A 26377-nucleotide genomic window follows, 5' to 3' on the forward strand; every position below is an offset into this window, starting at 1 on the left:
TTGCTTATCTGGAGCTAGGATCCACCAAATCACACAGGCACTGAGGTCATTACACCACAGGTACAAGTATGATTCCATCATAGTGCAGGTAAGTGTAAATGGCCTGAGATGCACCTCCCTGGACTACATAAAGAGACATTAATGGCCTTTCTGAGTATGTGTTTCAGGCTGGTATGAGCCTAGCATTGAGCATCATATTACCATCACCAAGGAGGATGCCACAAAATGAGCAAAAGATGATTGATTTTAACAACTGGCTATCTTTCTGGTGTTATTCTAAGGGGATCCACTATTTATAACCAAAGGAAAAATAATGCCAGTAGGAGATCCAAATGATGGTAAAATGTATAAAAATATATTTAATAACTATTTTCGTCCCTCTAAGGAGACTTCATCAGAATAAAAGTACACGTTAAGAATGCCTGTTCTTATAGTACTACTACAATCACTTTATTAGTTAAACAATTACAATTCTAACAAATAATTCCTTCTTAAAGCTTTGCACAACCAAACCAAAATGTGCCACTAATGAAAAAATCCATAACATGGAGTTCAATGTAAATTTTTAACATTTTAATATTTTATATTTAACAAATGCATGCAATGGTGGATTTTCTATGGATTTTTTTTACTGATATTGTAAAGGATTCTTTTGCGGTACATTTTGGTTTAGTTGTGCACAGCTTTAAGGGCAATACAGTGGTGCAGCGGTTTTTGCTGTTGCCTCACAGCAAGAGATTTTCCTATTCAACTCTCAGCTGGGATGCCTTTTGTATGGAGTCTGCATGTCCTCCCTGCATCAGTGTGGGTCTCCTCTGGGTGCTCTGGTTTCCTCTCACATTCCAGAGACATGAAATACATATATATGGAACATTTCTACCCAGGACTCCACTGAAAATGGGCTCTGTCCCAGTTGGACTTTCCCAGTAAACACATTTTAAATAAATAAATAAAATAAAGAAGAAGGAATTATCTGTTTGAATTTTAAATGTTTAACCATGAAATGGTATTAGTAGTACTATATAAGCTGGCATTTAAACATGTACTTTTATTCTGACAAAGTCTCCATAGACAGATAAAAGCACTCAATTATTAAATGCATTTTTCTACATTTTACCATCATTTGGACCTCCTACTAGCATTATTTTCCCTTTGGATTCAATATTTGTCTGCTTGGGAGGACATGGGTAACAGCCCCATCACTTTGCCAAATATGATTTGCACCTGTCCTCTCTAGGCTTTTGAATACTGGCTAAAAATGTGTCCATCTCCACAGTGCATTTTTTTTAGTAATACCAAATTGACAAACCCACCATCATAACAAAATAGGTCAACATAAGCCTAAATAAAAAAATATATATATACTCCCTCCATGCCCTCCTCACAATATATACACTTGTGCAGTTACTGAGACACAGTTTAAAGTGGCAGTGAGTGCCCCGGCATTGTGAGGTTCCAGTACCTTCCACTCTTTTAGACCAGTAGCTGCACAGACAAGGGCTAAAGTTGGAGGTGTTTCCATATATATCAATAACTAGCATATCACTAGGTTGGTCAAACAGGATGGTGCTCTAGAGCTCTTCCATGTACAGATCACGAATCCCATTCCATATCCTAGCCAGATACAGGTCACCTTCCACATCCCAAGAAACTCATAATGCATACTTGGACCTACTGGAGACACTCACCATCCAACCTAACATCCTACTCATGGGAGACTTTTATTACTCGCTCTAAAAACTGGGAATCCTAAATAGCCTTAAATCTACAGGCACAGAGATTCCTGGACTTTGTAAATTCCAAAACCATTGAACAAACTCTGAATACATCCACTAGAGACTCCAACATATTGGACCTCGTACTTACAAATATGGGAGAATCATGCACCCCCAAAGTCTTGTCCTTCCTAGTAAGGTCCAACCATATATCTCCTTAGAAATCAAAATCAACTCCATATTCCTAGTAAAATCAGTAAAATGAACTTTTCCAAGGTAGACTACCTTTTTCTAAGTAATGGGTTTGTCAATATTCAGTGTCCCTTCAAACCCTGAGAATACAGCTGCCTAAACTTGAATTTCTCTCAGAAACTCTGTACAATCATGTCGATGGTTGTTAACAGAGGCTGCTGTGCCTACCAGAAATAAACACAAAAAAAGCCCCAGAAACAAACTGCTCTGGTGGCATTCCAAATTAAACAGGATATATAACAAAAGGAAAACAAAAGGAAAAGATTACGGCAAAAATCAGGAAGGGAAATTCCCATAAAGATAAACTCTCTCATCAAACTAAATTGGCAACCAAGAGTGCTAATTAGGTCAAACAAAGCCAACTTTGAAGTTAAGATAGCCTCCCAGATGAAAGATAACTTTAAGGTCTTCTTCAGCTATGCCTGAAACCTCAAGAGCAGCACAAAGCAATGTGCTGAACTGGTGGTTAATGGTGTCCACATTCACTGAGTCTGGCAAGGTAACCTGCAAATGGTTTATCTCCCAGGCCCATACTTACACTTATCAAAGGTATCAGAACTTATCAGAGATTTCGGATGCATTGCTAGGCTTAAAAAGGTTCTTGTGGTCATCAGCCTAGTAAACAACTATGAGCCTATGAATGTAGAGAATCTGTTAACAGGCAAATTCAGTTTCAATGTTATCCACCTCTCACTTCCAATCAGCCTTTAAAACATATCCTCAAATATACCCCCCACACACTATAACTAGGGAGCATGTACTGACTGCACTTGCTAAAGTCAAGAACACAACCTCAGTGTGCTCTGATAACATCCCAGGATGCTCCTGAACAGTCTAAACTATAATTAATTAGGACCCTTCAGGTCACAGTTTAACTACAATCTTAAAACTGACTTTGTGCCATGAGAATAGAGGACTTCAATGGTCATCCTTCTTCATAAGGGAAGACCTTCAACAGATCCTGGAAACTACAGACCCATTAGACAGGCTAGTTTTATTTGCAAAGCCATGGAAAAATACATATTCATAGATTTTTACTAGTGAAATTAACCAGGGGGCCTTTCTAAGACTAACCAAGTTTTCCCAAAAGAATAATGATGTCCTACATCCAAACAGGACACTGTGGGCCAGGCATTTAGAAGCTACCACTGTCCATAAGGAACATGGGTGCCAGGCCCAGTGTATATTTCCTATTCCCCTTCCACTGGTCTAGGTTTTGCTTAAACTGAATAACAGATGAACTCAGATTCACATGGATGGGAAGCCTATTCCTTAGGAGGGGAAGTCTCTGGGGCACACATATCTCTCTCCAGTATGTTCTGTTTAAGTCACAGACAAAACTCAGGTCCCTAGAGCTTGTATTTCTGGTGCTATTTGGCTTATGGACATGCAAGAGGTTCATAAGAGTGGGGTTTCAGGATATCTTGCAAGCCAGGCATACATTACTCCTCATAATCTATGGGAGACTGAGTAGATGGAAAGGGCTTTAAGGCATTCTGCATAAGGCAGGATGTTATGTTGTCCTGTCTCATCTTCATTCTTACTTGGATGTGTTTGGAGCTGATCCTCGGCTCCGACTTGGCCGAATACACAGCTAGAAGTCTCAAACTTGGCTCGTGGTAAGGTAGGTATCCCATGATGCAGTTTTGCAACTCTCCAGATCTCATTTGCCGCTTTACAAGGTTGGATGTACTCTTCTTGGCCATGGCTAAGTTCTTTTGTCTTTTGCAGTTTATTAGCTTAAACTAGTTAGGATTTATACATTAGTTAGTTTACTCTGTGCTGTGAATCTTTAGCTTTAGTGTGTAGCTTAGTTTATCTCTTTTTTCCACTGTGTGTGCTTTTGCTTGACCGTCGTCTTTTTTTTTTTTCACAGGCCTGTACTTGTATCCCTTAGTTGTTTTCTGTAGTGGTGCTTTATTAAAATATCTGTAGTGTTGTGTTAGGTTTTCTAGTCTCTTAGTTAGCTCATTAGCTCGTTTAAATTAGAGAGCTAATTGCCCGTTTTAGAGGGCTAGTCGTGTTAGTGTTGGTGCATTCTATCCCCTAATATATCTGTCTAGGTCCTTTTAAATTAGAGGTCCTAGTGCTCATTTTTAGTCAGAGCAAAGCTAGTTCTAATTATATTTCTTAGATGTGCTGTGTTTGTTAAATTAGTGTGCGTTTAAATCTAGAAGTGGTGTGAGTTTATGTTTTGTTCATAATTCTTATACGACCTTTTTTCTTCCAATCATGTCTAAAGATGCTAGGGAGAAAGAACATAAGCCTTCGGGCTTTAAAAAATGTCAAAAATGTACCCAGAAAGTGTCTATTACAGACGGACATGTAATTTGTGTCTATTGTTTAGGAGCTATCCTTCTCCAAGAGAATTGCACTTTCTGCCACTCCTTTAGTATGTGTGCTGCAGGAGAGGAAAAACAAATTGATTGTCGAGGGGTCTTGAAACAATCCTTTGAGGAAGCCTTACAGACTGCTTCTTCCTCTTCTTTGTCCTCTTTTTCTTCTAAGAAGGACAAACCAACTAAAAGACCATCTCCTGCCTCTTTGGCTCAGTCCGAGTCTCCTGAAAAATTGTCTAAAATTTCAAAGCCATCTACCTCCTCGGTTCCACAGGCTTCAAAACCGATGGGGGTAATTATTATTGACAAACCTGGTTCTTCGGCCCCAAGGTCTTCGGAGCTAAAAGATACAGTGTCTTGGAGCCGGTCCATTGATATTCCACTGATCCCCCTACCTTGAGATCTCCCATTTTGGAGAGATCTCATTCACCATCTCTGTCCTCCAGGTCCACTAGGAGCCCATCTGATGATGATGTGGAGTGGGTGGTGCACACACTCTTGAAGTCACCGGCGCTAGCTAAATTATTCTTGACTCTGACCCAACAGATTTCAGAGCCTTCTAAGGCAGTTACATCCACTGTTGTTCCCCCTCTGAGCCAAGCTGGATCTTTGGAGCTAGAGTGCCTAGTACCACTTGCTGTAGACTCATCAGTTCCAGGACCCCCTTCGGAGATTACGGAACCAATATTTGCTCCAACACTCTCAGTGCCATTTGGGGTGTCTGGGAGCCAGGGTTCTCTGGTTGGTCCTGAGGGAGATGCTCGGACCCGAGCTTATTTAGTTCTGAGCCTACCCCTCGGTGCGTCGGCTCGGGTGAGCTCGGTTCCTACATCAGCATTGAAGCCAGTCTCTCTGGGGCAGGGGGTGTCCTCTGTCTCCTCAGAGCCAGAGATATCCTCAGAACCAGTGGGTTCTGCTTTTGAGCTGATGGGGAGTGTGCTGTCCCCCTCTATAGCTCTACACAGGGATACTGGCATTTGTCCTCCCACGGCATCGGCTACTGTCTCGGCACCCCCCCATCCACAGGACAGCAGAGATTCAGAGCTTCAGGAATCCCCACTGGGTGAACCCCTCTCTTCTGAGGCATCCCCACAATAACCCTCTGAGGAGTGCCCTTGAAGAAGACATGCAAGAGGAAGCATATAGACTTCCCTGATGAGTCCATCACCTCAGACACTGACCTCAAGGAGTCAGAAGGGTCCCCACAGTCATCCTCTGAAGATATCTCATTTGCAGATATCCTGGAGATCCTAAAGAAGAGAGGTGGCTGGAAAATCATCAACCCTTTTGATGAGGAGTTGGTGTACCTGAAGGCCTTTGGATCTCAACCTTCAGCCTCCTGGGTGTCTCCGCCTTTTGATGAGCTAATGGACTTGGTCAGTCGAAAGGCATGGGAGTCACCTGACACTATGGAACCAGTCCCCTGGAGGCCAAATAAGTTTTTGTCAGCCCCCACTGGAAAAGATTTTCTTAGAAAAGGTATGCCTGTAGTCTGCAGCAGCCACAAAGAAGGAACTTTCTGAGACATCCTCATCTGTTCATCCTCTGAACAAAGATTCTCGAATGATGGACAGATACGGGAAGCATGTCTTTTCATCAGTGACTTTTACACTCCAATTGCTGAACTACCTCACACACTTTACAAGGCTACAAAGAGATCTCCTAAAAGAGCTAGGAGACACTCTACAAGGTTCATTGGCTGCAGGGGTGACAGAAAAAGTCTCCTCCCAGGTGTCCACCTTAAATTCAGTCATCAACTCCTCCATGAGACTGATATCTTATGCAGTGGATGGAGAGAGTAGGGCAGCAGGTTCAGGAGTTTCCTTGAAGAGACACTCCTGGATGCACTTGTGTCATTTTGTAAAACCTTTTAAGTCTACCTTTATGCCCTTTTTGATGGTTCCTCACTTTTTGGACCCAAATTTAAAGACACACTCACCAGATGTGAGCAGGAAGTGAAAGCTCTCTCTGCCGTTGGAGTATGCTTTTCAGTATCTTCAAGACCTTACCCTAAAGGTCAGAAGAGTGGAAAAATATGGTTCAAAAGATCCCAGGGAGCTTTTTAAGATAAACAAGATGAATCCTTCCCTGGAGCATAGGAGGCAACAATGGTAGATGTAATCTTAGAGGCGGGGGGGGGTCCACAAAACCAGGGTGACCATGATTCCTTTTGCAGACGTTCCTATCAGTGCTCCTGAAAGGAGGCCCACCTGCTCTACTCTGGAGGCAGTCGGGGGACATTTATCTTTGTACCCAGAAGCCTGTCAAAGTATCACAAAAGACAAGTGGGTACAAAGCATAATATCCAGAGGATATTCCATTCCCTTTTGCCATCCTGTCCCATGGATCAGAACAATCCCATATGTTCCACCCAATCTAAGGGAGCAAGCAACTATAAAAGTCCAAACGTTGCTGGACAAAAAGAGTCATCCAGAAAGTCCCTGCAGACCAAACAGGATTCGGAACTTACTCAAGATTCTTTTTGGTGCTAAAAAGAACAGGGGACTGGAGACCCATATTGGATCTCAGCAAGATGAATGAATCTGTGAAAAGTCAAAGTTCTGAATGGTGACACTGCAGTCAATACTTCCCTTCTTAGGGAAAGACGATTGGATGTGCTCAATAGACCTACAAGATGCATACTACCACATAAAAATGGACAGAGCATCGAGGAGTCACTTACGCTTCTGGCAGGGAGCTAGTCATTATCAGTTCCGAGCTCTGTCCTTTGATCTCACTACAGCCCCCAGAGTGTTCACCAAATGCATGGCAGTAGTAATGGCACACTTGACATATCTTGAATTTCAAGTGTTTCCGTATCTGGATGACTGACTGCTAACTGCCACCGCCAAGCATCTACTCCAACAGGCCAGGAATGTGACATTAGAATCTGTGCTCAGTTAGGCATAACAGTTAATTTACAAAAATCTTCCTTGTTGCCCTGTCAACATATTACCTTCATAGGTGCAAACCTAGACAATGTTTCTATGATGGCACGTCTTCCAGCCAACAGAATTTCAGTCCTCATACTTCACCTTCTTCTAAAAGACAAGGTAAGTGCAAAGGTAGTTCTGAAACTTCTAGGGACAATGGCTTCAACCATAACACTAGTTCCTTTCACCAGGATGCATATGAGGATCCTTCAATGGCTCCTATTCTCCAAATGGTCACTTCAAGAACTTTCTATGTCCAATCTGATCAGAATAATGATGTCATGTAACAAGGATCTACAGTGGTGGACTCAGTCCAACCACGTGACTATCAGGAGACCCTTTATTCCACAACAACCTGCTGCTACAGTGACAACAGATGCTGTAATAGCATCTGTGGTCACTGTAGCAACAGGATACTACAGTGATGACAGATGCTGTTGCTACAGTGACCACAGATGCTTCCCAGATAGGGTGGGAGGGGGCATTATTTAGGAAGGACAGTCCAAGGTATATGGCAAGACCACGAGGTCCACTTGCATATCAATGTTCTAGAGATGACAGCAGTGCTTCTGACATTGCAAGCACTTTATGACTGTCTTCCACTAGGGATGATTGCAATACAGTCAGACAATATGTCGGTGGTTTGGTACATAAACAAACAAGGAGGAACCAGATCATACCCACTTTGTCGAGAGGCTCTGAGAGTTTGGCAATGGCCAATTTCTTCCCAATGCTTTCTAGTAGCAATGCACATCCTGGGAAAATACAATGTGATAGTGATCAACCTCAGCAGGTCAATATTAATGCCTCATGAGTGGTCTCTGAACCAGAACATAATGGAAGAGATTTTCCAGAAATGGGGCCAGCCTTGCTGTGATCTTTTTTCTACTCCCATGAATGCCAAGTGCAGCAGCTTCTTTGCCCTAATCCCCCCTCCAGGGGAGACAACAAGAGAAGCACTTGTGCAAGATTGGCCCTCAGGACTTTTTTATGCTTTTCCCCCATTTCCCCTCATACCCAAAGTCATCCAAAAAGCAAAGTCCTTGGGAAGCAGGCTGATTCTCATTGCCTCATATTGAACTCTGCAGATTTGGTTCCCTTCCTCTGGCCTCAACTACAGGAGAAGCCGTGGGTTCTGGACCCAATTCCAGACCTTCTGACACATATGTCAGAAGCACCTCATCCTTTTCTCCACACCCTCGACTTGACAGCATGGCTGCTCCACTTCCCAATTTAGTCAGGTTTCAAAACTTCACTCCAGCAGCCAAACACACATTGATGTCCTCTCATAAAGTTTCTACTAGAAAACTATATACTAGCAAGTGGAAAAGATTTTCTCACTGGGCACAAACTAGAAACATTGACCCTTTTTCTATGGCAATTCAGTCCATTTTAGAATTTCTTGCATAACTCTTCCAGCAAGGCTCGGCTGCAGCAACTATTAGAGTCCAGATGGCTGCAATTTCAAATTTGCACATTGGTGATCATTCTCCTAACTTAATGTCGCACAGGTTGTGTAAAGCATTTTTAAAAGACACTTCCTTATTGAGACCTCCTTTTAAAGAACCACTTTCTCCTTGGGATTTAAATTTTGCCCTATCTCAACTAACATTAACACCGTTCGAGCCTTCTTCATCTTGTGACCTCAAATTTCTTTCCTGGAAGACCATCTTTCTAGTAGCTTTAACATCTGCCAGAAGAGTCTCAGAGTTGCAAGCACTATCAATCAGACCTCCATATCTGATCTTTCATAAGGATAGGGTATCGCTATGAACTAATCCATCCTTTATACCGAAGGTTTGCTCTCAATCAAATATCAATCAATCCACTGAACTCCCGGTGTTTTTCTCCAATCATAGCAACAAGGCAGAGTATAAACTCCACCAATTGGATGTGCACAGACAGCTCAGATTCTATTTGCATAGAACTAAAGATTTCAGGAAATCTGATCAATTATTCATCTCCTTCTCTGAGGCAAACAAGGGTATGCTAGTATTTAAAGTCACCCTTTCAAATTGGCTTTCAAGTCGCATCACCTTTATCTACACTTCCAATAACAGAAAGTTACTATTCAGAATTAGAGGTCACGCAACCAGAGCATTAGCTACATCCTCTGCTCTTCAGGCCAGAATGTCTATGGACAGTATTTGTGCTGCAGCTATATGGGCCAATCCTCATATGTTTATCACTAATTACAAAGTGGATTTGGCCTCCAGGGACAGGGCCTCCTTTGGTTCCACTGTGCTCAAAGGTGTACTCCCGTGAGCCACCCAGGAAAAAGGTGCTAGGATGCTGTCTCAAGTAAGAATGAAGGTGAGATAGAACAACATAACATAAAGAAGTTATGTACTCACTATAACGTTCCATGTTTGTTGTCCATCTCGCTATTCATTATGACCCCTCCCTCCTTCCCCCATCCAAGGACTCCTAGAGGACCTGGTGGTGATCTTTCCTCTCATACATGAGCTCCTTTGACTTGGTTTGTTTCTCCTTGACATGGGGTCATACCTATATATTTTTCATTAGTAATATTAGCAGCAAACAAGATCTGGAGAGTTGCACCACTACATCATGGGATACCTACCTTGCCACAAGCCATGTCTGAGACTTCCAGCTGTGTATGCGGCTGAGTCAGAGCTGAGGATCAGCTCCGAACCCATCCAAGTAAGAATGAATGGCAAGATGGAACGTTATGGTAAGTACATAACTTCTTTTTTTTTTTACATCTTGTAGTCTTTTTGTAAGGAACTTCTGAGGTCACTCTAGTTGTTACATATGCCTAGTCAGGTACATACTGAAGAAAGAATTATAATCTATGAATGGTCTGATAAGGGCAGAATACAGTGGGATAATGACCTCTTTGGACCTAGATTCCATGCTCTTACTTTTACGTTGGTTAACAAAAGGAAAATAGAAAATAAAAAGATAATAAAGTCACTTCTCTTGTTTTCCAAAGCTCAGTAATAAACATTTTACCCACAACCTGCACGACTGGCTAATTAGACAGAAATGTATTCTGTGACTGACTAGTATGGCTGTCTTGGAGAAAGGTCGTTTGGCACGAGGGAAGGTTATGGTAAGATGTGAATGATTGTAGGACATAGTGGCATTCGAATATCTATGAAATCTACAAAATCATAACAGTTTTATCAAATTTTCTCTTTGACCTGAGCTTCACATATACAGAACTAGAAGCTAGTTTAAGCTTCATAAAAATATATTATATTTTTGGCATGCTTCTCATAATAACTATTTTATTCAACTTTGTTTCTTCTTGACAGCTGATCAACATTACGTTGGTTCACTGATAAGAACAAAACAGTAGCTACTAAAAGTTTACTTTCTGGCCTTCTAACCATCAACAATTATGCTGTAGGTATGCAACAAAGTCTAGATGATTTAAGATTTTTGCTTGGATGTATTTACATAAGTATTTGCATACTTCAAATAAACTCCAAAGAACTTTTCCTCAAGTAGATTGCAAATGTTGGAGGTGTGATAGGGAAGAAAGAGATAACTCGGAATGTATTTTTTGAACTATAATGAGCTGACAGCCGTTAAATATTCCCTGCAGTCTACTCTGTCAGAAATACTGGGTGAACACATTGGTATAATTAAGGAAATGGCTTCTTGAGCTATGGTAAAGGATCTGAATTACCTAGACATAATAAGGCCTTGCTGAGTTTCATTCTGGTGGCTACCAAAAAAGCAATTACCAGAAAATAGAAATCAAATTGTAAACCAACTGTACTAGAAGTGGTGAATATATTAAGAGAGATAAAATAATTGGAAGTGGGTCTTTAGAAAAGGTTAGAAGCAAGTTACATAGAAAAAATAGGAAGTGTGGGAACAATACATGCAGAATAATGTTTTGGAGGAGGAATGAAGTTTAAGGGAAAGCAGGAATTAAATGAACTATGTAATGTTCAACTGACAATGCCTGTGTAGAAGGTTACATGTGATTAATAATGTTTGCAACTGAAAATAAGTGAATATGGCTTGTTTTCATTTATATAAATGTATTGCCTATGTTGTAACTGATACTTCAATAAAGAAGTTTTTGCTTAATAACATTTATGCTAGAGATAATTCAAAAACTTGTAATGAGATGTTTCTGAATGCTAGTAACACTAAATTTCAGTCTTCTATTTCAGTAAATATAATTTTTTTGAAGACAGTAAACATTCTTTTCACCAACTTGAATATACTTTTTGGATATTGCAGACTAGTATTAATTCTAATTTTCAAGGCATTTACAAATTTCTGAAATTCATGATTTGCAAATTATGTGTCATTATCATAAATTAATCTACTTTGGTGCCCCATGTCTGAAAAAATATTCTTTTCTACAATTTTACACCTTAATGGTGCTTCTGCTATCTCTCAGCTTCTGTACTTTCAAACATTTTGAATAAAAACAGATATCAAGGGGTGTTCTTTCTTGAAATGATGCAGATTTATGCAGCTTGTGAATCATTCCTTCCCATTTATGACTGTCATATTTATATGTTATAGGAAGACATCAAAATTTCCCTGTTTGACTGGATCCTAGTATTCAACAGTAGCACATACACCACCACTGCAATGTCTTACTGTGATCATCTCTACAACCAGACATTTCATCCATCCACTTAAACAGCAAGTTTATATTTTTTATTTATTTAACATCTGTTTTTCAGGATAGTCCGACTGGACAACAAGTGTCCGTTTTCAGTGGAGTCCTAGGGAGAAAAACTCCATAAGTTTACAGAGAGAAGAAAAAATTTACAAGAGACATTACAGAGTAGTAGCATACAGATTGTAGACTTTACAGCCGTTCTCCTCACAGTAAGACGCTGACCGGTTCGACTCTGATCTTGAGCGTCTTCTGCGTGGAGACATGCGTGAATGGGCGTACCTTCGTTGAAGGTTGTGCATTAGGGTTGGCAACTCAGCACATAAAAATCAACTGCCAATCATTAGCGGACCAGAGTTCCGCTGTGGCGACCCCTAACTGGGAAAAGCCGAAAGACACAACAGTATACAATAAGAGGATAACACACAACCTTTCCAAGCTTAACCCATAAATGTTCATTACTACCCTATAATCTATTAACTGTAATTTCCTAAAAAGCTTCTCCTTAGATCATTCATCATCTTTCGGTTTTTCCCATTAGGGGTCACCACAGTGGATCATCTCTTTCCATTTCTTCCTGTCCTCTGCATCTTGCTCTGTCACACCAACCGCCTGCATGTCCTCTCTCACCACATCCATAAACCTTATCTTAGGCCTTCCTCTTACCTGGCAGCTCCATCCTTAGCATCTTTTTCCCAATATACCCATCATCCCTCCTCAGCACATGTCCAAACCAACGCAATCTCATCTCTCTTGCTTTGTCTCCAAACTGTCCAACATGAGCTGACCCTCTAATATACTGATTCCTAATCCTGTCCATCCTAGTCACACCCAGTGCAAATCTTAACATCTTTAACTCTGCCACATCCAGCACTGACTCCTGCCTTTTTGTCAATGCCACTGTCTCCAACCCATATAACATAGCTGGTCTCACTACCCTCTTGTAGACCTTCCCATTCACTCTTACTGGTACCCGTCTGTCACAAATCACTCCTGACACTCTTCTCCACCCATTCCACCCTGCCTGTACTCTCTTCTTCACCTCTCTTCCACATTCACCATTACTCTGAACTGTTGATCCCAAGTACTTAAACTCGTCCACCTTTACCAACTCTACTCCCTGCATCCTCACCATTCCTCTACCCTCCCTCTCATTTACACACATATATTGTGTCTTAGCCCTGCTGACCTTCATTCCTCTGCTCTCTAGAGCATATCTCCACATCTCCAGAGTCTCCTCATCCTGATTCCTACTCTCACTACAGATCACAAAGTCATCTGCAAACATCATAGTCCTCGGGGCCTCCTGTCTGATCTCATCTGTCAACCTGTCCATCACCACTGCAAATAAGAAAGGACTCAGAGCTGATCCTTTATGTAATCCCACCTCCACCTTAAACGGATCTGTCACTCCCACTGCAGTCCTCACCACTGTCACACTACCCTCATACATAACCTGTACCACCCTTAAATACTTCTCTGCCACTCCCAACTTTCTCATACAATACCACAGCTCTTCTCTAGGCACCCTGTCATATGCTTTCTCCAAGTCTACAAAGACACAATGCAACTCCTTCTGACCTTCTCTGTATTTCTCCAATAACACTCTCAGAGCAAACATTGCATCTGTAGTGCTCTTTCCTGGCATGAAACCATACTGCTGATCACTAATCATCACCTCCCTTCTTAACCTAGCTTCTACTACTCTTTCCCATAACTTCAAGCTGTGACTTGATCAGTTTTATCCCTCTGTAGTTACTGCAGCTCTGCACATCACCCTTATTCTTAAAGATAGGTACCAAAATACTTTTTTCCACTCCTCAGGCATCCTCTGACTTTCCAAAATTTCATTAAACAATCTAGTTAAAAATTCCACTGCCATTTCTCCTAAGCACCTCCATGCTTCCATTGGTAAGTCATCTGGGCCAACAGCCTTTCCATTCTTCATTCTCTTCATAGCTGTCCTTACTTCCTCCTTGCTAACCTGTTTCACTTCCTGATTCACTATCCCCACATCATCCAGCCTTCTCTCTCTCATTCTCTTCATTCATCAGCCTCTCAAAATACTCTTTCCATCTACTCAACACACTCTCCTCTCTTGTGAGTACCTTTCCCTCACTATCCTTTATCACCCTTACTTGCTGCACATCTTTCCCAGCTCTGTCCCTCTGTCTAGCTAATCGGTACAGGTCCTTTTCTCCCTCTTTAGTGTTCAATCTCTCATACAACTCTCCATATGCCTTATCCTTAGCTTTCACCGCTTCTCTCTTTGCCATGTGCCTCATCTCCTTATACTCATGTCTACTTTCTTCATCTCTTTGACAATCCCACTTCTTCTTCACTAGCCTCTTCCTCTGTATACTCTCCTGTACTTCCTCATTCCACCACCAGGTCTCCTTGTCCTCCTTCCTCTGTTCAGATGTCACACCAAGCACCTTTCTAGCAGTCTCCCTTACTAGTTCTGCTGTAGTTACCCAGCTATTCGGTACCTTTCCACTGCCTCCCAGTGCCTGTCTTAACACTTCCCTAAACTCCACTTCACAATCACCATTTTTTAACTTGCACCATTTAATCCTTGGCACTGCTTTTGCACTCTTCCTCCTCTTCTTGATCACCAACATCATCCTACAGACCACCATTCTATGCTGCTTCCTCCTACATAGGATATAATCCACCTGTGTGCATCTTCCTCCACTCTTGTACGTCACCCTATGCTCCTCCCTCTTCTTAAAATGCGTATTCACTACAGCCATGTCCATCCTTTTCACAAAATCCAGAATCATCTGACCTTCTGCATTCCTCTCCTTAACACCATACCTACCCATCACATCCTCATCCCCTCTGTTCACTTCACCAACTTGCCCATTAAAGTCCACTCCAATCACTAGTCTCTCACCCTTGGGTACACTCACCACAACTTAATCCAACTCACTCCAAAATTTATCTTTCTCATCCATCGCACATGCACTAACAACATTCATCATTACACCATCAATTTCGAGCTTCATAAACATCACTCTGTCAGACACTCTCTTCACATCTAAAACACTCTTGGCATATTGTTCCTTTAGTATAACCCCTACCCCATTTCTCCTGCCATCCACACCATGATAGAACAATTTGAACCCATTTCCTAAACACCTGGCCTTACTTCCCTTCCATCTGGTCTCTTGCATGCACAATATATCAACCTTCCTTCTCTCCATCATATCAGCTAGCTCTCTTCCTATACCAGTCATACTGCCAACATTCAAATTTCTTACCCTCACTGCTACACTCCTAACCTTCCTCCTCTCTTCCTGCCTTCAGACATGCCTTCGCCCTCCTCTTCTCCTTCGGCCAACAGTAGCCCAATTTCTGCCAGCACCCTGTTGGCTAACAGTACTGGTGGCGGTCGTTGTTAACCCAGGCCTCGACTGATCCGGTATGGAAATATGAAATTTTTGTGCCATAAGTGTTGTGGCAGAATTTTTACGCTGGATGCCCTTCCTGATGCAACCCTCCCCATTTATCGGGCTTGGGACTGGCACAAAGAAATGCACTGGCTTGTGCATCCCCAGTGGCTGGGTTCTTCTCCTTAGATCATGCTGTAAATGGATTCAGTACAACTTTCTTGAATATCTTAAATAATTATGCACCTCCTAGAAGGAAGAGAGTAAAAACAATGCAATTTTGCTATACAAAAAAGAATAGAATGTGAATACAGGATAGAGAAAAAGCATGAAAAAAGGGGAAAAATATAAAACACCACAATATCCTGAAAATTTCAGAATGCTTTGCATTCATACAAAAATGCAAACAAGTAAAGAGAAAAAATATGCTATAATAACTTTCAAAATAATAGTAAACACAACTCTAAAAAATTATCGACAGCCCTTAAAGAAATCTTGCATCCTGGCCAAAAATTCAATCCTAACCCCTTTCCCAATAACTCAACACTTGAAACAATACAATTCAACTCTTCAAAACAGATTGAACTACATTTACATAATACTGCTAGGAGAAATTGTGATCAGTAGTGAAACAATTTGCAGACGTGGATAACCTATGTTTGCTATACTAATATATAGTCATGCAAAATACTGACTATATTTCTAATAATATATGGAGGTGAGAAGTAACAGAGCATTTTGATGCAATGCTGACTCTTCCTGTGGCCATTCTGGTTGAGATGGGTATTCTTAGGCACTGTAGCAATTGCTTCATGTACAATGACAACCCACTTATTCTTAATAAAACAAAGTATGTGAGAGGTGTAAATATACTTCAACACTGGAGAGAAAACTCTCTCACACTACCAAAACTCATCCTACAGTTTTTGTCAGTTATACTTGCACTACCCCTACAGCACAAGGTAAAGACCATACACACAGAATGACTTATGCTGCAGCACTTACAGGTAACCTTCCTAAAACACTAAAAGCAACTGCACCTTTAAAACACCACCCACATATATGCATAGCAACATTGTATCCAGTGCCTTCATTCCTATGCCCTTAAGGCAAACCAGCGCAAAGCCAAAATTGCTGGTCATTAGTGATTCTATAGTGAGGCATACCCATGTCTCCCTCACCAGACTGAGTAATGAAGGCATCACGGTTAGCTGCTTTGCTGGGGCTAGGATCCATCAAGTCACACAGGCACTCAGGTTATTGACTCTGTCATCGACCATGTGAGTCTTAATGTCCTGAGATGTACCTCCTTGAGAATATGATGCGAGACATGATAGAGCTTGTTGATTACGTGTCTTATGCAGGTAAGACCCTAGCACTGAGCAGCACACTATCTTCTCCAAGGATGATGCTATGTTACCAGCAGAAAAGTATTGATTTTAACAATTGGCTTAGCCTCTGGTGTCATTCCAAGGATGTACAGCATTTGATGGCTTGGTAGGACATGGTTGACAGACTACACTGCTTTGCCAGTGATAGTATGCGCTTATTTCCTCTAGGCTTTCGGATACTGGCAAAGACCTTTGCTATCCCCTTAGTGCCTTTTTTAGGCAATGCCAAACTGATAAACCTTCTAATTTAACTACACCTATAATGGAATATCTGAAGTTGTCACTGCTCAGTGCCAGAAGTCTTAACAAGAAATGACACTCCCTGCAAGCCTTCCTCTGCCTCGAAAGTACAGACATCTTTCTAGTAAGAGAGACATGGTTTAAAATAACGGAGAGCACCACAGCAATGCAAGGTTGTAATGCCTTTCACACCTTTAGACCAGCTACTGCACAGGAGGGAACTAAAGGTGGTGGACTGTCAGCCTATATTAAAACCAACCTTACATTCAGACTAGTTTAAGTGTATGACCCACTGGAACTCATACATGTGCAACTCATCATAAATAGGTCATGCACCATATAATTGCAATGTATAGGTCCCTGACCATGTCCCAGGAATCCCATTCTACCTATCTCAATGTACCAGAGTCCCTCACCATTCAACCCAATATGATATTCATGGGAGATCTCAACTACCCCTCTATAGACTGGGAATCCTACCCCACTTCTAATGCACAAGCTCAGCGAGTCCTAAACTTTGTTAATACCAACATCCTGGAACAGTTGGTGCATTCTCCTACCAGTAAAACATCCTTGACTTTGTACTCACAATCATGGTGGGGGCCGATATTCCTCACCAAAGTAATGTCTTCGCTCATTTGACCTGACCATAAGGCAGTATTGCCTGAAATAAAAATTAAATCTGGGGATCCATTGAAACCAAAAACCTTTAAGAACTATTCCAAGGCTAACATTTCTCTGACACCAGGGGTAAAGTCCAAGCATTTCAAACCCAGAAAATACCACAGCATATACTGAGCAATTTACAAAATTTCTGTAAAGCCATATTGACAGCTGTATAGAGTTAGCTGTGCCCACTTGTTTTAAGAATAAGACATACTCAAAACATAAGCCACCTTGCTGGAGTCACAGTATCAATCAGTTATACAACACATGAAAAAAATCTTGACCAAGCATATGAGAAACAACTCCATACATACTAAAATCTCCCTGACTAATCTGAACAGGCAGCTAAGAAGGTTACTTAATACTTCAATGACTATATTTAAAGAAAAAGTAGCTTCTCAGGCAAAGGACAACCAAAGAACTTTCTACAGCCAATGTCCATAACCTCAGGAAAATATATAACAATACACAGAACTTATTGTAAATGGCATTACCCACACTGAACCTGAGGCCATTGCCAACCTTTTGGTTGACAGATTCAGGTCAAATTTCTTCCCCACTCCACCCCCAATAGTCTAAAGGAAATATTGCATACCACAATCTCCCAACCATTCCTGGGGAACAGCTCAGGAATGCACTTTTCAAGGCCAAAAACCCTGCATTGATGGGCCTCAATAACATCCCAGGATGCTTAATAAATACTATGACATATATCTCTCTGCTCCACTTTAATCACTTTTCCACTGCAGCCTACAGTCAGGTTTTGTGTCCAAAGAATGGAAGATGGATACAGTCATTTCCCTGCACAAAGGAGGTCCAACATCTAATCCTGGTAACTACAGGAAAATAAATCTGACCAGCTTGATATATCAGGCCATAGAAAGAATCATCATGGACATGTCAAATGAGGCCATATGTAACCTGAAAACATTGTAGCCATCACAGTTCAGCTTTGTTAAAGGAAGGTCATGCATATTAAATCTGGTGGACTTTTTTGAGAGGGTCACCAAAGCAGTGGATGAAGACAACACTGTGCACACAGCTTACCTTAAACTGGCCAAGCCATTTCATATGATACCCCACTCAGGCATTGTAGACAAGCTAAACAGAACTTGCTGGAGAGACAGATATGTGTCCTAGAGACTGTCCCTCCTATGGAACAGGCTTCCTATCAATGTGAAACTGACTTCATCTATTACCCAGTTTAAGTCTAACCTAGGCCAGTGGATGGGGAATAGGAAATTTATACCAGGCCTTGCACTCATGTCCCTTATGGACAGCGGTAGCTTATAAATGCCTGGTCCTCAATGTCCTATTTGGTTACAGGATTCATAGGGTCATAGGTATTTACTAGGATAATGACCACAAGGGCCTTTATAAGCCTAGCCATTCATCCCAAATCTTTGACAAGTTCTGATACCCTTGATAAGTGTAAGCAGGGGTTTGGGAGAGAAACCATTTACAGGTTACCTGTGTCCATTAGAGACATAGGTGCCAAACCAGGGATGGGTTTTTGGTTTCCCAACCAATTGTCCAAGTTGCACTTGAATTGGGTTAGGGAAGAACTCTGTTTCACATGGATGGGGAGCCTGTTCCACAGATGCAGTAGTCTCTGGGACACATACCTATGTCTCTAGCAGGACCTATTAATATCACAGGCAAGGTTTAAGTCTTTAGAATGAGTAATTCTGGTGGTGTTTGTTTTGTGGATATGCAGGAGATCCATCAGAGTGCAGACTGACAATGCCTTGTATACCAGTGATAGATCTCCCCTCAAAAGCCGGTAGGAGACAGAATACAGGGATAGGGTTTGAAGTGGTCTGCACAGGACATTTTACTTACACCCTAATTTCTTTTAGTGAGGAACCTCTATGGATGTTCCAACTGTTGGATATGCCTAGATAGGTAAATACCAAAAGGGGCACTGTACTCAATGATAGGTCTGATGAATGACGAATACAGTGGAACAATGACTTCCTTGGACTTAGATGCCATACCTTTGTTTATAAGTTGCACAATATGGGATGATTTCCTCACCACTGTAGACACATAATGGTCAAACACTAAATTACTATCTATGTGTGCCCCTAAGTCCATGACTGCTGGATCAACCCTAAGGGATGTGTTGTCAATATGATAGTTACCAGGGATGGATGACTTCCCAAAGGATACTAACATGCATTACTTGGCATTTAGTTTTAGTTGATGACTCTGACACCAGTTGTTGTTTGTGTCAGCCACTTCTACAGAACATTTGTGTCAGTGCAAGATTCAATGACAGCTCCTTAATTTGCAATCATTGGCAAATTTAGTCAACCAGAGGCCACCGACATTGGCCTTGACTTCTGAGAAGTAAATACCAAAAAAAGGAGTGATCCGTGAGGGACTCCACTTGTGACTGACCTCTTTGTAGAGGTGGACTCCCCACTTCTAACTTCCTGGGTCCTGTCTGTGAGCCAGTTGGCTATCCACTGAGGGACATATAGGTTCGTACCTAACCTCTTGAGTTTGTCAGCAATGTCAGCAATGTCTGAGTGGGGTATTGTGTCACCACATTATTCTTTTAGGAAAACATAGTTTTTCTTAGAAAGGCCCCTGGGTCATTAGATTAGTAACAATCTATAAATTAAACAATAAATTAAACAAGACATTTAAATGAGCTGAGGGGAAGAAATATACGGAAAGGAAAATTAGGAGCAGAGAGACAGGTGATACGTTTTAGAGAGATGAGAATCTTATGGGAGAACACTAAAGGGGAAATAAATACTTCCAGGTATCAGCTGAAGCGGTATAGGAGCATACATTAACAGTGTGATATCATTAAAATGATAGCTTCTTTGGATATTACACCATTACAATTTGTTATGGTATGCAGGTGTTAATGATTCTGAGTGAGAAAGGTGGTCATGCATCTGTTTTGAGGATTGTACAGGTCCAAGTTCAGGTATAAAATGGTCTTGAAATTCCTGGTGTGAATTTTTATATAGTTTCAGTCAGCATATTGGCATCATTTGAGACTGACAGAATGCAATAAAGACAATAGTATAAGAGCAAGAAAGCCTGAAAATATAGCTACAAACTAGTAGCTGTTATGTGATACAACTGAGAGATAAACATTTGCATTTTTAATTCATAAAACTGCTCAGCTGCATAAGTTAATTCAGCCAAAAGTTCATGTTCACCTATTACATACAATGAAGGAGATTGTGTTAGAAATACATTAGAGGGAGTTTAGTGGACAAGTAGTGGTAGCGGTGGTCAAGTGTGTACATGTGTAGAGTACAGGGGTGAGTGAGTGACACTGTGTGCCTGCCTAAGTGATTGTGGGGGGGGGGGGTTGTTTTGGGAAAGGTAAAATAGGTGTGTGTGTGTGTGTGTGTGTGTGTGTGTGTGTGTGTGTGTGTGTGTGTGTATGGGTGAATGTGTCCTTGAGTTTGACTGGACTACTCATGTGCATACACACACACATATGCAAACACACACATGTGGATGGCACACCTCTAAACTCCATTAGCCTAATCAATAAATCCTGTAGTACTGGGCAGGCACTACATACCACAGAAAATTCAATATTATTGCAATTTCACTTAGAAAAAGTTAATAGAGCTTCAGCTTTCTATGGCATAAAAGATGTATGGATAAGGGGTACCCTACACCAGGAATCCATAAAAGATATATGAATGGGGGGCACCCAACATCAGTGATCCAAAAAAGATATATGGATGGGGGCACCCAACACCAGGAATCCATAAAAACATATATGGATGGGGGTGCCCAACACCAGGGGTCCATAAAAGATCTATGGATGGGGATGCCCAACACCAGTAATCCAAAAAAGATGTATGGATGGGGGGCAGGCACCCAACACCAGGGATCCATAAAAGCTATATGGATGGGGGCACCCAACACCAAGAATCCATAAAAGGTATATGGATGGGGGCACCCACACCAGGAATCCATAAAAGATGTATGGATGAGGGGCAGGCACCCAACACCAGGGATCCATAAAAGATGTATGGATGGGGGGGCGGGCACCAGACAACAGGGATACTATTTAATATATTAAGTAGCAAAAAGATATGCAGCCAATAATAATAAAACAAATGTCTAAAAAACAAAGAAATTTCTCCACTTGTCCTCACAAGAAAATCTATTTTATGCGAAAGCAGTTGAGCACTTTTATCCCACCACACAAAAAAGGACTTTATCAAAACTGTTAAAACATTCTCAACTTAACACCACAAATTTCAGTGACAATGTTTCCATATCACCAGTCTTGAATGTGAAATCTTGGGCTGCCAGTGGTGATTATCAATCTAGAGTTCTAATTATCCCTAGCAGTAGCACTACACAATTCAGAGGCATTCAAATTTGCCAATAATCAGGTCTTTTCCCCTGTTGCTGCTAATGTGTCTCTGAAATGCATTTCATGTGATCATGAAAACTGCCCCTTTTGGCCACAGGTCATAGTGCCCATGACAGGCTTCTTTAAGAATACTAGGTTTCAAATAATTACATAAGCACAACTAGTCTATGAATTTATGCCATCTTGTCAGAATTATAGATACTACTGAAACATTCAGTAACACCACTTCAGTACCTGGGTTTTGTATTTACCTCTTACTTATACCTGATGAAAACTGTGCTGGCATCACCTTATCTGTTAGGGACCACATTACTTCAAAAGACCCTTAAGTGGAGCTTTCATTCACGCTAAATAGGATGACTTATCAGATCACTGCAGGCTGCAGAATTCCATCCATATCTCCAGAAAATAATACAACATTCTTAAATATTCTTGACAAACTCCTGTAAGTAGGATCTCTATTATTTTAAGTGATTTTAACTACCCAATAGTTAACTGGAATCTATATCACCAATGTAGGATACACACAACAATTCTTACATTTTATAAACAAGACCTCCCTGCAATAGTTTACAAATGAACTTACTACAGAAAAGAATACACTTGACCTGGTCATAACAAATTTAGATACTATCTGTACCATCCCCCCTCACTGGTCAATTCAGACCACAAACTAGTAAAATAATCTATCAAAACTTACAAACCAGTCGATGATAATAAATATCACAAAAGTTAAGGGCTTTAACTTTAAACATCTCTTAAAATGTGTTTATTTATTTACTTACATTTGTTTACTGGGATAGTCCAACTGGATAGCATGCTTTTCATTGGAGGCCTGGGCAGAAAAGCCCCATGTGGTAAGTTAAATTACAGAGTAATAAACAGGACGAAATAGTGGAACTTCAGGTAAATATATTCCGAATATACATAAAATAGGTAGTTATAATTGATTACATAAGTTAAATGAGATTCTTGCACACTGAGGCAAATTTCTATTTAGAGAGTAAATAAAACAACTCTGCTACTACAAAACACAGTCAGGAAAGTGTGTGTGTGATACAAAACCACGGACGTAAGTACTAGCAGTAGAAAACAGTAGGGAGGAGGAGGTAGAACTTAAGCAATGAAACGGCAAGAGAAGTAGGAATGGATTAGCTAAAGGGGTGGAAGACAGGGAAGAGGGGAAACAAGGAGGAGACTTAGAAAACAAAGGAAAGAGTATACGAGTATAAATGGTATTAGAACCTGTTGTATAACTTGTGAAGAATAAATTGTAAATTATAGAGAGAAGATATATTTTTTTTATTTTTAACTGGGATGAAGTCTATAAATTAGAGTATAACAATATCACCAATAATATAAAACATAAAAACAAAACACACCCAACAGAGGGTCCTGTAGGTTAAACTCCACCTTTAATATGATAGCCAAATAAAATATGGTGTTAAGTACAGTATTATGCAGTTTCATCCCTGCACACCAGGAACTTCATCAGAATACATCTTTACATGTTTTCCAAAAACTATTTAAATATTCAAGAAATACTCACAATTTGCTGAAGGATTAACCGATTCTTATGAAAACAAAAGTCACATGATGCCCTGAATTATACTATTCAAAAATAGCCAGGAGTAGAAAATATAACACTAAAATAATTTACATATAATGAAAATATTGTTCCTTTGGCAGCATTGTTTTCTTTCATCTTTAAAGAATACGTGTGTATAAGCATGTTGTACAATACTGTATTTTATTTTTAATTTATAATTTAACCCAAGGGACAGTTTTCTGCATATTACAGCATATCAGTTTTTCCTTTAATATGGGTACTATGGAAAGAGTCATTCAAACTAGGGGGGGGGCATAGTTGCTAACCTCAGTTGCCACTGTAATTCCGTCTTATTTAACGCATTTTTCCATTACCCCTCTGGGATTCACATTGATCTGCTCAATAATACCAAACTTAAATTTGCAGAATTCTCTACATTCAAGAGAATGTTTGTATAAAGCATTTGTTTCCTTTTTGTTGTTAATATCGCACAGTGTTCATCGATCCTTCATTTTAAAGCCCATTCTCTTTTTCCAATATAAAACCCAGAAATAACAAAATCACCTTGACAGCTAAAGGACTCCAAAGTACATAAATCAATCCAAAAGCAAATAAACTAGAAGTCCAACATTCAGTAGCTTATTTAATAAAACGTATACCAAATTAACCAACAAAGCTTTTGAGTAAAACTTCATCAGTGTATAAAACATAAAGCAACACACCAGCATTTTATACAATAAACAGCCAATCAGCTTATACATATAATTAACATTTATACTTCATTTAAAGTGTCCAACTACATAAATCAATTACAGACACTGCATATATAAATCATATATAAATATATACAAAAATAAAAAACAATTACACCATATCATGCTTATCTTTTAAAATTGGTTTAATACCATTACTACTATTAAGCCCTAGTTAGCAGTCTGCCCAAAAGTAATTAATCCACTTATAGTCAATCATTTTTGTTCTATTTACTATATATCTCCCATTATTTTTCACAAATACAATTTACAAATTTCTAAATTTAAACTTATGTTCAACTCAATTAATAGACGTGTTTCGCTAAAGCATTAGTAAGAACAATCCTACGAATATCAAACATATGTGCACTTATTCTTTCTTTAAATTTTTTTATTGGTTTTGCCAATATAAAATCATTGGCATTGTACACAATTAGCATAAATTTAAATACTTCATGACTAATAAACCAGTCCCCAACCATCTCACTAGTTTCTTGATTAGATGTCAAAATGGTCCAATTTTTTCTAATAATTACATTTCATCATATAGCTGATCCTACCCTTATTCATATCTTTAGCCATAGAGTGATTTTGTACACCACTACTTACTCCAGATAGATTCTAATGCCATAACTTCCATTTAATTTATAAACATCCCATCCTTGACATATTTCACAACTTGTACATTCTTCCTGTATATCAGTGTATATCAGTGTTAAAAGCATTACTCTGTTTTGAAATAGCAATATCAATGAAATTAATACTAAATTAATACTAACTTCCAATGATTTAACATCAAATGATAAAAAAATCAGTTGTGGAATGAAGATGGTCATTAAAATTACCTAGCTCACTAGAGGTACCTTTCCATAAAAGAAATATCTCATCTATGAAACGTTTGAAGAATAATATGTTGTCATTCCTAAATAACCTATCATGTCCTATCATGTCCTACAAAAATAGATCTTTCCTCCCACCTTGCTAATACAAGGTTGGCATATGTGTTTGCAACAGGCATACCCATCGTTACACCTAGCCAATGATGGTAATAATTATTATTAAAAGTAAACACATTATTTTCAAGAACACATTCCAGCATAGAGAACAGCAACTCTACCTTAGATGTACAATAATGGCCATGGGCATTTCAATATCCCCTTATTGCTTCAATTCCATAATGGTTCAGAACAACAGGGACTTAATGTCTATCATCACTAACAAAATATCTCCAAATGTGTTAAAATAAAAAAATCATGAGTATCGTTAATAAAACTATTACAATATTTTAACATAGGAGTTAATTGCTTATCTAAGTATTTTGAAATCACTGTAGCAATCCATCTTTTACCAGAGACTATAGGTCTCATAGGAGGCATTAATAAACATTTATGAATCTTAGGAACCCCATAGATGAACAGAATAACAGGATTCGCTAAAAACAAATAATTATTAGTTTCAGGAGTTATCATGCCTTCAATTAATAAATCATAAAGAAAGCCTTTTACTTTAGTAATAATATTATTCACAAAGGTTTTGTTAACCATAGTAAAGGTTTGTACATTAGACAAGAATTTGCCCATCCAGTTGTTATACTGAGCATTGCTCATTACTACAATCATCCCACCTGTATCTGCAGGTTTAATAATTAAGTTATTATTAGTACACAAAGAAGTTAATGCACTCTTCTCTTCATTGCTAAGATTATAAAATTGATCTCCTTTTTGTTTGTTAAAAAAAGCCTCAAAAATCTCCTGTTCACACATATTTAAAAAAGTCTTAACCGTAGGAGTGTTACATGACACAAAAGTACTTGATTGTTTTAAAGCTAAACCATCATATTCAACATTATTTTTAAATAAGAATTTCAAATCCAGTGACCTAGCAAATAGCCTCAATTCTGTTAGCAAGTCAGGTAAATCACCAGCATCAGATGAAATAAATGTTAGCCCTTTAGCTAATACCTGTAGTTCAAACGGGCTTAAAATATACCCAGACAAATTAAGTACATTACTGTCTTTCGCAGTGAAGTCTCCATTCTCTTGAAATTCATTCCCTGGCCTACCTTGTTGGAATATTTCTGTGGTTTTTGCTCATCTTCTTCCTTGTTCCTCATTTGTTTTCAGCTGCTGCTTCTCCCTCTGATCTTTTCCTTCACTGCTGTCACCTG

The 26377-nt window shown here is 39.8% G+C and overlaps 1 protein-coding gene across 1 annotated transcript in view; it reads right to left on the minus strand.

Annotated features, from left to right (window-relative positions):
* The window catches only part of CADPS2 (calcium dependent secretion activator 2), a 5163308-nt gene that overhangs the window by 779653 nt on the left and 4357278 nt on the right, over positions 1-26377 (minus strand). Inside the window, exon 24 of the mRNA XM_044088753.1 lies at positions 22496-22517. Within this exon, the coding sequence (XP_043944688.1) occupies positions 22496-22517 (22 nt within the window). The remainder of the gene's footprint in view (positions 1-22495; positions 22518-26377) is intronic.

The sequence above is a fragment of the Protopterus annectens genome, chromosome 11.part0 (assembly GCF_019279795.1).
Source record: "Protopterus annectens isolate FY-2018-M chromosome 11.part0, PAN1.0, whole genome shotgun sequence".
NCBI lineage: Eukaryota > Metazoa > Chordata > Ceratodontiformes > Protopteridae > Protopterus > Protopterus annectens.